At 58.9% G+C, this 12,920-nt stretch overlaps 1 protein-coding gene across 1 annotated transcript in view; it reads right to left on the bottom strand.

The window, feature by feature from the left end:
* Positions 1 to 10,380, bottom strand: part of SUCO (SUN domain containing ossification factor) — a 55,517-nt gene extending 45,137 nt beyond the window's left edge. The window contains exons 1-2 of the mRNA XM_019470487.1: positions 10,231 to 10,380; positions 4,888 to 5,022 (exon numbers count right to left, since the gene is read on the bottom strand). Of these exons, the coding sequence (XP_019326032.1) occupies positions 4,888 to 5,022; positions 10,231 to 10,380 (285 nt within the window). The remainder of the gene's footprint in view (positions 1 to 4,887; positions 5,023 to 10,230) is intronic.
* Positions 10,381 to 12,920: the final 2,540 nt, after the last annotated feature.

Genomic DNA, 12,920 nt, shown 5'->3' with positions numbered 1-12,920 from the left:
CCCGCCGGCCATTTTGCAGGCGGCCTGAGGGGGCCTGTTGGGGACAGTTGGGCTCAGGCTTCACGCGCTGGCAGCCGGATGGCGGCCTGGCCCGCGTTTATAGGCACAGGGCGTGCCAGGGAAGTGTTTAAGCTGGGTTTGTGCATATTTATTCATTGTAGGAGGAAGAGCCGAGCCAGCGTTTGCCCGGCAGCCGGCCGGGTGCGTCCTGAGGCCCATACGGGGCGTGCTTCCCTTCGAGCTACGCCTGGGACCTGGCAGCTGGGCCGGGCCCTGCTGGCCCGGCGCCTCTCCCCAGCCCCGCAGCTGCCTGCGCAGACCTTCCCCGTTTCCCTCCACGGCAACTGCCTTCCCGCTGACGGCTGGGGCTGGGAGAGCGCCTCTGGGAGATGCTCAGGGGAATACAGGCCAGGCAGCTGCAAGCGTGCTTTCGGCAGCTGTGGGCGCCCACTCCTGATGTGGGACAGAAGGGAGTTGCCTTCCCTGGTACTGGCACATTTGGGTAGACTGGTAGAAAGACACCCCAGTTACTATCAAAATGTTAGGGATTTTGTGGATAGCCTGGCCTAAATCTGCCCATCTGAAGCGCAGCGTTGTAATGTGGGCTTTACACTGAGGTACAGTAGCCAAGAAAACCATCCTTGCAGCTTACTCTGACAAAAACTGGGGATCCTGCTGCCACAGCGTGATCGGAGCCACAGTGAGCAGCAATGCATGCCGCTCTCCCAGCCTGCAGCGTGTTACGACAGCCCTGAAAGGCACAGGTGGATTAGTCACGAGCATGCCGCGTTGGAAACGTGCACATCAGGACTCTGAACAAGGAAGGACAGCTTTGCCCAGAGGGAGGCACGGGAGGGTGTGAATCACAGCAGTCCTTGCAGGAGCAGGGCCCTCTCAGGCCACAGCTGCTGTTTTCCCCAAGGGAGCTCTGGCTCCAGCCCCACAAACCAGCCCCTGTGGCTGTCCGGGAGGGCTCCCAAACAGGAGGGGGGTGCCTGCAGGGCTCAGCTTGGTGCTGCCGAGCTGCAGGGTGGCGTGACTGGAGTCAGCCAGCTGTGGGTAAATGTTCCCAGCCAGCAGTGGAAACCTCTGGAGCGTCTTTGTGTCTGTTCTTTTCCTGATTTTTCACCCTGTAATTTTGTGCTTTCATTAACACTTGGTATTCCCCACCCTTCCGAGAGCTCTGTGTGCCACAGACAGCAGACAGGCCTGCGTGCCAGCACGTTGAGGAGAAGGGAAAAGGGAGAAGCTCCAGCTTAGTGCCCCATCTCTACACAGGCTGGGGTTTAAACCCCCCTGGCCAGCAAACCATGGGCTGCCCTGCTACAGAAACAGCCTGACCTGCAGTGCCCAAGGAAGGGGGCTGTCACAGGAGGATCCCAGGCAGATCCCTGCTGTGTCTCCTTGGAAAATGAGGGATAATAGCACAGGGGGCAGCGAGCCAGGGTGCAAAGCAGCGCCCACTGTCCCATACCTTGCAACTTAGCCAGAAGCCTGGCTTGGAGCTGCTGGGCAAGGCTGTGGCTCGTTAGGTTGAACAGGAGGAAATTCCTGTGAAAGTTACTGGTAGGTTTTGGAAGAAGCCCGTGGGATTTAACGTGAACCTCTAGCAGAGGAAAAGGGGCTCGCTAAACCACAGTATGGATTATACTGAGATGAAAGTGGCCAGGAGGGCGGCTCTGACAGCGAGCGGCTTTGCATTGCGTCCCCGGTGCAAGTGCCTGCCGCAGAGCCTGCTGGCAGCTCTCCCAGCAGGTCAGCGGTGAGCCCGGCTGCCCCAGTGCCACTTAACTCCCTGGTCAGGTCCTGTTGCCCCAGGAGTGGGGATGACACAGGAGCAGCCCAACCGGTTACGGCTGTGAGGCGGGTCCTGAAAAACACTGAGAAGCTGCTTCGTGGCACCGGCGGGGCGTGAGCCAGCACCTTTGCCATGAGGGTTTCTTCAGCCTTTTGCACCGCTGGAGCTAAGACATGGCACAGTGGCAGTGTGGATCTGTGGCTGTGTGGACATCTGACCATCCTCGGGAGGGTTATGAGCAGAGATGCAGTGCAGAAGGCCCGGCCGTGCCTCTGGAGACCTGCGCAGGGCCATGCCAGAGCAGCACGGGTGTGGAAAGCCTCTGTGCCCAGGGGCGTGCCTCTGTGCTGGTCCTGGGGAGCTGCCTCAGCAGTGGGAAATCCCCCGAGCTGTGGGAGCAACAGCGCACATCCCACTGGCAGCTGTTTTAACCGTGTCAGGGAGTGCCCCAAATACCGCCCCCCGCCCCAAAACCCGCCCCCCCCCCCCCCGCCCCCAGGGCCAGAGGGTGCTGCAGAGAGGCAGGGCAACACAAGCTTCGGCTGCAGCTGCCTCCCTCCCTGCTTCCTGCTGGGACGTGAGCCCCCCCCCAGGGAGGCACATAGGACTTGTCTCCTTCATGGATGCTACACAAGTTAATGGCACCTTCCCTTTGAGTGAGAGCGGTGTGTTGGCACAGGGAGATGCCGGGCAAGGTGTACACCTGCACACCTGGCGTCCTGCCTCCGACCGGAGGATCCACCTGCGGCCACCTCACCCAGCAGGCAGAGAGCACTTCCCCATCCCACCAACACGGCCTCGGCCACAAACTCTGCGCGTTGGGGATGGCCAGGACCGGAGCAGTAGAGAAATCCACCCACAAAGCATTGGAGATTTTAACAACTGCTTGGATGTCTGCTATAAGAGCTGGTAAACATTTATTAACCCATTGCTCAGTATTTCCAGTCAGAACACTTGCCTCGGCGCTGGCAGGGGATGCTTTGCTCAAGGCCACACCACAGCTCACAGCTGGGACCATCTCCGTCATCAGCCTCTGTCGTGCTCTCAGGACAGTAATTCCTCCAGCCTCCTCGCCAAGAGCTTTTCCCCAAGAGGAGGGGAAAAGGCTGTGAAGCCACACTTGCTCAGCCCATGCAGCTGCTCTCGAATGGCACAGCTCCCGCACACTATGGTCCCGTTACCCGCTGGGGATTAATCCCATACAGCTTAGACCAAACACAAAGAGCTGTCACGGAGGACGGATTCCCCCCTCCATTTCAGGGGAACCATTACAGTGACCAGGCAGGATCCCAGAGAAAAAGCCCCTTCAAGTCAGTCCCCACCAGGTACGAGCATTCACCTAAAGAGCCTGGTGCGATCAGCCAGACAGAAGTCTCAATTCATCACCTCTGACATACTCGCATACCGGCGCTTGCTAAGCTTGTTTCTCAACCACTGATAAGATGAGCAGTATAATGGTAAAAAAAAATTACAGATTACCCAATCTCCCAACTAGAACCCATAATTAACCCAAAGCCCAACGTACTGTAGGGTTACCTGGGAGCAAATATTTGCATGGGATTCTCAAAAAGCGCTGCATGTTTGCGGCAGGGTCTTGGCTTTCTCTCAGCCAAATTTCTCTTGGCCAAATCCCAGGATGAAGCAAGCCGGTGCAAGCGAGCCCTGCCGTGGGGCTGAATTCAAGCCACCACGTCACCCGATGGTGCATGTACCTACGTCCCCTGGGCAGGGAGGACCCTCCATGCCTGCAGTGTTGATGTGGCGGTGCAGAAGACGGTGAGTGTGCAAAGCGCAAGGGGTCACGTCGGCAGCGGTACGAGCATCGCTCTGCTGACCAGGAATAAAAGCCGGGTCGTGGTGCTTGGCGCGCTGGGCAGGGAGAGCTGGAGGTGGCCACCCGAGGGGCACCTCACTGCAGTGTTTCTGAGCAGGAGGAAGGAAAAGGCGCCGCTGTTTTACCTGCAAACCATGCACAGCGAGGGGGCAATGCTTGTCCATCGCGCTCTAACACTCAAATGGACCTCAGAGTGTTGCACAGGCTGTAGAGTATCTCCCAGAGATTTGGGCACTGAGGCTGTGGAGCGATGTTTGACCTGCTTGGGTTACACCCTGGGCCTTCGTGTTTCAGCACTTCCCAGCATTTGGTTGCTGCAGGTGTTAAGCCTTCTCTCCCGTTCGTCCCTATCTGCTTTTTACAAAGGCTTCTTGTTTTCCCAAGTGTGGGGTTTTTTTTTCACGTGTGATTTAATTCGCACAAACTCCTTCCTCTTCTGACTATTGATCTTGGCTCCTTACTGGTTAAAATAAAGTAAATCTTTCGTAAGCAAGTTCTGACAACACAACTTTTGTTCCTTCCAGACACAATTTCCTGTTTAATTTCCTGACCATTTCTTATTTAGTAAAGGAAAAGCTGTAAATTGCAAGATTGCTTCAGAGAGCTTCCTCTGACTTTAGATGAACCGTTAACCGCTTGCAGGAGAGAATCCAGCAAACTAGTGTAAAACTTTTTAAAAAAATCCTGAATTTCTTTTATTTCTTTTGCAGTTCACACCGAGGGGGAACAAGCTGTGAAAAAATGGGGTTGGAACCATTTTCCTTGCAAAACCAAACAGGAGCAACTCTGCCTCCAGCCGAGCTGATAATTGCTCTTTCATCACTCAGTAAAGTCTCTCTGAGATACGGGATTTTTGGGGAGGGTTGCTGCAGGGTTTCACCCCCGGGCTGAGGCAGCAGGGACCGTTGGTGAAGTTTGCACCATCGATTCTGCTCCTGTCATGCCCCTGCCGGGCTGGGGCTGCCGCGCTGTCCTGCAGGGAGGGCCGTGCGTCTGTGGTCCCAAATGCGGGTCCTGGACATCCCCACACACAGACACTGATTCCCTCTCCTGCGCCGCTCCTCTGCATCAGTTAAAACCCAGGGGATGCCACGCCAGGCTGCTGGGCTGTGACCGCGGTCACAGCGACCGGCCGATCAAACTGCAGATACCTGTGGGCCAGGTCGCCGAAACGCATGCTCTGTGTAGAGCCTCGTTAGGTTTACTTAATGTGGGCCGGTGCGGGTGGGCGTGGGACGGCATGGCAGTGTGCGACGGCGCCGAGGAGCGGCGGGCGGCTCTCCTCTTGGCAGGCAGGGATGATGGCACACAGTGACACTTGGCAGGGGCTGCGTGACTTGGTGTAGGAGAGCGACTGCTCTGATCTCCAGCCAGCCGGCTCCAATCCGGCCTGAAAGAGCCTTGAAATCTGTCATGAGTAGATGTTGGTGCAGTCCTGGGGCTCCCAAAAATGCTGACGGATGCATGGCCGGGGCCTCCTGCAGCAGGCTCAGACCCCTCATGCGGCTCTCGGGGGGCACTGCTGGGTCCGGAGGGAGATTTCCTCCGCCTGGCTCTGAGCCCCCTCTTCAGTGGCTCAAAACTTTAAAGTCAAAACTTTAAGTAAGATGATGAAAATTAATTGAAATGGTAATTCCACTTTTGAACACATTTGTATTTGGTTTGCTCATTTCACGTGGCTTTGTATGAATTGTAAAACTTCGGCTAGGAACAGGAGACAAAACGATTGCTCCAGTGGGGATGCCCAGGCAAGGCACAACAGAAAGCCACGGCATCTCCCGGCCCCATCTCGGGACCACAGAGCCCCTGCGCAACAGAAAACACCCTTTCCTACAGCCAGTGCTGTAGGAAAACGGCTTCAAGGAGAAGGGACCCACCTCCTCCTAGGCCAGCTGGCAGGTGTTCAAGGCACGACCTTCAGCAGCATCTCAGCTTGATGCTGTGACGCCGGTGCAGAGGCCACTGCCCGTTGCCAGAAGGAGCTGCTCTTGCCATCCGGGGAGGGGGGGGCTGACAGAGCGGGGAAAGTCCAAAGGCTGCTGGCAGCTGAGACACAGAGGATCAAAATTAACTCTTGGTCACACGATGGAAATGTGTGGGACCGGGGGCTTCCAGCAGGGTGAACTGCTGCGGCGGGCGCCTGCTGGTCCCCCCGGTGCTTCCCGGCAGCCGCCATCTGAGCCCCCCTGGGAAAAGAAAAAGCAAATCTTGCTACAGAAACTGAGAAATGGCAAAACTTCGTGATGGAGGTGTAAAGCTTTTTGGGGGCTTTATTTCTGGGAGGACAGCATGGGCTGAAGCTGCCCATAAGCACCGAGGGTGAGTGGAGGGGCCGGGAAAGCACCCAGTGCAACACGGTGCTGGGTTTCTTCCACAGCCCCATGCAAATTGAGGCTAAAGCGGGCAACGTCGCAGGCACATGATCCGGCAGGACGGCACATCCGTGGCTTTCTCAAAACCAAAACTGAGACATCCCCCGCCCCCCACGGGGCCGGGAGGGCGGTCGGGGCCCTGGGGTGGCAGTGCCAGGAGTGTGCTGGGAGGGCGGCACAGCCTGCGCAGCAGCAGCAGCAACTCCGCCAGATGCAAGCGGTGGGGGTGAGAGATGAGAAGGGCCGGCTGGGCACGCACAGGGAATGCCACAGGCTCAGCTGCTTCCCTTCCCCTTTTGCTGAGTACTAAAATAAACTAAATTCCCACCTGGCTCCATCCCCTCCCTGGCAGATATTTAAAAATAGGGAGGCGGGTGAGGGGGTGGCCAGTAGAAGGGAGTGTCACTCCTTGGGGACCCACGTGCTCGCAGGGGAACATGCACGTCCTGCAGGGCCAGGCCCAGGGGACCCTCCTCCCTGTGTTTTGGGGTAGGATGAGCTCATATTGCAGGGAGAAGCACTGCGTGTGCAAAACACACCTCAGCCCCGACATCGCACCGCTCTTTCCAAGCACGTGGGCTCCTGCTTGGAGGCTCCTGGTCGATGTTCACGGGAAGATGGCAGGCAGGGTTCCTGGGGTGAATATCTCCTCTGAAACTGCAGTGTTTCCATGATGAGGCCATGCTGTGTTTGAATAAATGCTTCTTTACTAGTCAAGTGGGAAGGGGAGCACAGAGGAGGATCCTTTCGCAGAGCACCAAGCTAAAGCAGTGATTTACACCTTTCGATCTGTACATGCCAAATTTTTCCCCAGCTGGCCCATTTGCATGTGCTGTTTCATCCAGTGTCCCCCTCTCCATCTATTTCTGGCTTGCTTTCCACCTGCACAGCTACAGAACAAACATATCCCCTGGGCAGACGGTAAAAACCTCGTTATGAAACACTGGGTCCCTTCGTGCCTCTCGCTCCACGTCCCAGAGCTGCAAGGGGAGGGAAGTAGCTGCCGGACAAGGCTTGGGGTGATGGAGAGCTGGCACTGGAGAGCTGGCACGTGGCTCCAGCTGTGACTCCAGCAACCACCACCCTGGTTACCAGCTCTCCCCAACGGTACGTTGCCTTTGCCCTCCGGGAAGTTATTTTTTCAGAGCATTTTGCCACCTGTAGCTCTTGATGCCTTTTCACCGATTGTGGCAGAGCTGGGTCAGCACTTCGCCTCCCATCCCCACGCTTCAAATTTGGGGCTAAATGAAGGGGAACGAACTCAGAAACTGCTCAGCAAAAGCTTCATTCAGCTCTGCCCTGCTGTGCCAGGTCTTGGGGGCACCCACAGGAACTGAAGACCTTCCTCACTTCCAAATTTTGGACATTTTTCACCTTCCAGCTTCCATGACAACCAATGCTCAGGTCCAACAGGCAGTTTAATTTTTTACCCCCAAAGTCTGGTTTCCTCCCTGTGTCTGTGCATTAGGGACGTGCCATGAATGGCTGAGGGTTGAGCTGAGCTTACCTGGGCAGCTGAAGTTTGGACTCGTCCCACCTTGGAGCACCCTACAGCTGGCAGAGCGCACCGTTGACATCATTTTTGGCTGCAGTTTCCTAGGGATTTTTTTTTTTTTTTAAGCAGATTAAAACCCAAAACCATCTTCACTAGGTGACAGCTTGACCTTCATTGCATTCCCCTACAAAACGGGACCCTACTGACCCACTGCCCTGGAGCTGGCCAGGGACCCCAGCCAGGCCGGCTTGTCCCTCTCCCTGGAGTCCAGCATGGGTGGTGGGGAGGGCGTTTTGCCACGGGGCTTCACCAATCTGTGCTGACCACCAGGGAACGCCAGGACCAAGGGAGCTCAGTTTCACAGCCACCCCAGAGGCAGTGTCTTCCAGAGGACACGTCCCTGCAAGCATGTGCCTTTCTACATTGTGTCTCTCCTGCTCCCACTCCTCATCCCAGCTCCACAGCAGCTTTCCCGTCCTTCATCCCCTGCAACAGGCTCAGCAAATCCCAAACCTCACCCTGGCAGACACTGGTCCAGCCTGGGCTCCTCAGACCCGATCCAAATTTCCTGGACCTCTCTCCCCAGCCCTGAGCAGCATCGCTGGGTTTCTCCAGCAGCCTCGGTATCTCCTCGTCTCAGCTTGTTGCCTGGGAGGGTGCTAGTTTCCCCCTTCCCTGGCTGCTCTGCCTCCTTTCCCACCACTCCCGTTCTCCCCTGCAAGCTCCCACGTCTTGCCCAGCCTGTTCTCCATGCCCCTAGGATGCTGCCGTGAGGGAAAATGGCGACTCATCAGCATTCATGTCCTCTCTGTCCTGGGCAGGGGCTGTTCATCCAGGAATGCCTTCATGCGGTCTCCAGCAAGGCTTGCACCCTGGGGCAGGCTCCTCTCCGTGGGGTGGGTCAGGTGATGCCATGCAGAGCGGGACCGAGAGCAGCGCAGCCCTCCCTCCCAGCTGTGGCAGTGGCAGCAACCCCCCCTGTGCTCTGGAAATGACCTGCCTGGGCCAGGGAGCTCTGACACCAAAACCGGTGATGTCCCCGCCAGGAGCTCCTGGTGCTCCCATGCTGTCCGGCCTTGGGATGGAGACCCGCAAGGATCGTGGCACGCTCCCTGCCCTGGCTGCACTGCCAGCACCATGGCATGTGGCCAGGGCCAGTGGGGCCTCCGCTGAGCCCATATGGGAGACAGCATCCCTCACCCAAGCTTGCAGGGAGGCTTCCTGGGTGGTGGAAGATGCTGCGGAGGGCAGGAGGGCTCTGGGGTCTGGCCAGCGAGGCCGTGGGCAGGAGCTGTGCCTGAGGGGGCCCAGGAGTGGCACGGGCTGCCCACGGCAAGGGCATCTCTGTGCAGGGGATGCCACTGCCAGCTCACATGCTGCCGGTGGCCCAGGTCCCCCTGGGACCAGGATGCAGGCCTGTATCCAGGAAACTCGACCTGCGCGCAGGGAAGGGAGGTGCTTGGGAGAGCTGGAGCAGCACTGGATTCCCCTGTGCCCGGGCACACTGCTGCAGGGGATCCTGGGGCAACCAGCCCCGTGTGCCCCAGCGTCCCCGCACAGGGCTCAGCCCAGCTGCGAGGCGCTGGGCTGGTGTCGTCCCACTCTTTGCTGGGGACTGGATCAAAAAAAAAATCCTTAAATAGGTGATTGCAGGAGAGCAAGATGCAGCCCATGTTATGGGGCCATTTAAGGCAGGAGATGGCCTCTGGGCATGGAAAAATTCAGCAGCTGGAGCTGCGCCAACCTCCCCACCCCCTCTCCCCCCCAAAAAAAAAACATTCCTGCAGAGGGAGGGTTTAGCTCCAGGGTCAAAGGGGAAGACTGGGGGGGATTGTCTGGCAGAGAAACGAAGCCCGATTGTCCATAGCTGCGCTTGCAGGCAGCCCCGTCCATCCTGCCACCCCGGGCCCACGGGGGAACCCAGCTCCGCTGCAGCAACCCAGGACACAGAGCACAACCCTCGCAGGCACCCCTCGCTGCAGAGGGAGGGCGAGAAGGACAGAGCCTGCACCACGAGGCAACCTGCAGAGCTGCCGGTGCCATTGCGGACTTGCAGCTGGAGCAGCCCTGTCCCCTGCGGGGTGACACAGGCAGGATGCAGGGGGAGAGCCCCAGCCGAGGGACGTGAGGTGGTGCGGAATCCATCCTCGTGCAGCCTCAAGCAAGCTCAAACTCTAAGCAGGGTGTGCTGTTTAGTTATTTCGAAGCCCACTTTGTGGCACAAGTGATGGTCCCACCCTGAAGAGAAGCAGACACACCTGGAAGCAGCTCCCCCCAAGGATTCACCTGCGCTGGCAGGCAGGGGGAGCAGTGCCCTCCATACTTTGATATTCACATATCTCCAGCAGAGGCCTAGATCAGTCACAGCTATTTCAGTCCCAGCCTGTCACCTTTTCCAGCCTTCCTTCCAAGCAGCTTCAGTAGCTTGTTCAAACGTTCGGAGCTTGGCAGAAACTAAACAAATCCACAGTGGGGTCCCTTTGCAAAGGGCAGGGGACAGCCAAGCCAACAGGGCCTCCACCTATACGGGGTTTGTAGTGCCATGCATTCCCGCATTTCAGCAGAGGGTCTCACAGCACTCGCCATCTTACAGCTGCTCCAGAGGCCAGCAGCACCTGGGGACACCTAATCATGAGGTGAGGGAGGTCTTCTTGCATGGAATCCAGAGTGGGAATTAAGATGCTCACAAAGGGCTTTCGCACCCTTGACTTCAGCTACTGCTCGTCCCTACCAAGAGAGCCCCGATGGCCACGTAGCCCCAGGAGGGCTGAGGGGTGACTCCATCGTGCATGTTCCCCTCTGACTGGCAGGTATGGACGGTGATGTGGCCGGTCCCGTGGCCGGTCCCGTGGTGGGACGGTTGTGCAGGCAGGTGAGTCATTCCCTTGCAAGCAAAGTCTGGGCCACCCAGGCAGGGCTGAGCTGCCCTTTGGACCGTGAGCAATACGTTCACACCACGGCAGAGCACACACTGTCCCCTCCTGCAGGGATGCAGTGCCAGCGCAGCAGCGGCAGCTGCTTCGTGCCGGAGCCCATTGGGGTCTCCCAATCACTGAGTGGGCGCCAGGCCCTGTGGGACTCGGCACTGGGTTGGTGCTGCCAAGGGTGTGAAGCCAGTGCCAGGGTGATCCCCTCGTCCGGTGGCTGGGGGCTACAGCTGCTGTGCTGGCATCTCCCAGAGGGGCTTTGCTCTGCTTCTGCCATGGCTGGCATCACCCGGCACGGGCTGGGGATGCTGTGGGTCACCGACCAGCAGCAGTCTCCTGCCTCTCCCTGCCTCCGAGGGGGACTTTGGTGGCCCACAGCAGAAGAGGTTTCAAGAGGCACGAGAAGCAGCCCTCGTCTCTATTCTCTTCCCTCCACTGGGCTTTCCAGATGGACCTGACCACATTGAGGCAGCATCATGCCCCAGCCCCAGTCCAGCCCACTGTTCCTGGTTCCCAGAGCATCACGGTTACGTACACTTGCAGTGAGAGTGGAGTGCTGCCCTGCCCGTGCCCATGGGAGGTGGCATCCCTCCACTGTGGTGCCCGTGGCACTTCTCAGGGGAGCAGGAAGGGTGCGCTGCCCTCTGAGCTTTTCTCTTGCACGCCCCAGCTTTACTCTGCGACTTTGGGAGAATGACAGCTTGTTCCAAATCTTGAGTTCCCAGGCCCTGGGCTTCAAGGCAATGCCAGCAATGGCGGGAGCTGGCAGCACTCCCTGTCCCTGTGGGCACTGGCTTGCGCGCATGGAGGTATGCGCACGGATGCACACACGTGGCCCCGTACAGAGCACAGGAATGGGGGCTCTTAGGTAGGGCAGCTAAAACTGAGTCCAGCTCCATCCCGGCTTGGAGGCTGCCAGCTTTGCCCCTTGGCATGGGGTACCTGCACGGGGTGAGCAGCCGCTCCTGCCCTGCAGAGCAAGTGCAATGATATAGCGCTGGGAGGTGGCACTTTTTACATGTCACCGTGGGGTGTCTCAGCCCAAGGCCACCCCAAAGGCACACCAGCAGTGTGGGGGTTACCTGCTGCTCCGCACGTATCTGGACAAGGTGGGGTCCTGCTTGGAGAATTCCCCACGGCAGGCACTGGCTGGCTGCTGACCATGCGAAGGGAAACATGTGAGGGCTGGAGGGGGGTGGAAACAACTGTCAGCTCTTTCGCCTGCTCCCACCGTGGCAGGACGGCCACAAACGCCCCTTCCCGAAGCACAAACAGGGCAGTGTTCGGGGCTGCTCTACCCCAGGCTGAGGCCTCTCGGGTGAGGCCAAAGTAAGCAGCTCCTCTGCAGCAAGCACCTCTCCGGGGCTGGGAAGGCTCTGACCTGAGCACAAACAAACACGCACTTAGGGAAAATGCCTCTTGCCTTTGCAAAACCTCTCCTCGTCCCTTTTTGTTCCCCAGTCCCCCCACTGCACGCTAGCTCGGTCCTTTTGGTGAGGGGATGGGCAGCACAGGAGATGGGTGTCCCTGTAGAGCCGCACTTCTCGGCCCCTGCTCAGCCACGACTTCTCTTTATCCTCCTCCTGCTCCGTTTCTTGACTGTGCCAGCAGGCTCAGGGAGCAGGGCAGGACTGAGCTGTGAGAAGGCAGGAGCTGCAGGGGAAAGGTGACCTGTGCTCGCAGCATCACACCCACATTCCCCAACGTGTGTGCTGGAGCCTGGTTTGGCCAGAAAAGCAGGTGCCTCGCTGGGCCGAGACGGGGAGTGGGGCTTGTGACACGGGCTGGGGTCAATCACCGAGCAGCAAGGCCAGACACACACGGGGACGCCCAAGCACAGAGAGGACCAGACCAAATCCCACCGACCGGCTGTGCCCTTCTTCTTGATGGCCGCTTAAGAATGGTGCATTGGGGCTGCAGGAGGGTCCCCCGGGAGAGCCCTTTGCCATGGTGCGTGGGCACAGCTGCTGCCGGGACCATGGCAGGACCTGCCCAGCCCACAGCAGGAGCATCCCTCCTTCCCGTGGGGCCGGCGGTACCTCCTGCAGCTGCCAGCCCGGCCGTTTTGGGGGACAGGCAGAAGCGAGGCAGCCCGAGCAGCACTTCCATGCAGAAGTCTGTGTGCAGGATAAGGGCTGTGGCACTCAGAATGGCCAGATCCTGGCATGGAGCTGGGGTCTCCCCTGAACCCCCCGCAAAAGCTGGCTGGAAGGCCCAGCCTGCTTGCAGGGAGAGGGGAGGGCAGCCCCGGGGGGGGCCTCACCCCAGAGGGAGAGCCCTCACAGGCCTGACGGTGCCCAGCACTGCTGCCCCCTCCTCATCCCTCCTGCTTCCACCAGGTCCGCCCTGGCATGAGCAGCCCCGTGCCCCGTCCCCATCGCGGCGCGGCTCGGGATCCCCGGAGCTGCTGCCAGACCGCCCCCCTCGCCCCGGCCCGAGCACCTCCCGCCGCCCAAACCTCTCCCCAGCCGCCCGTTCCGGGGTAAACAGCACC

Source organism: Aptenodytes forsteri, unplaced genomic scaffold (assembly GCF_000699145.1).
Source record: "Aptenodytes forsteri isolate BGI_AS27 unplaced genomic scaffold, ASM69914v1 Scaffold95, whole genome shotgun sequence".
Taxonomy (NCBI): domain Eukaryota; kingdom Metazoa; phylum Chordata; class Aves; order Sphenisciformes; family Spheniscidae; genus Aptenodytes; species Aptenodytes forsteri.
The sequence above is the reverse complement of the archived record's forward strand: the minus strand, read 5'-3'. Positions and strand labels throughout refer to the sequence as shown.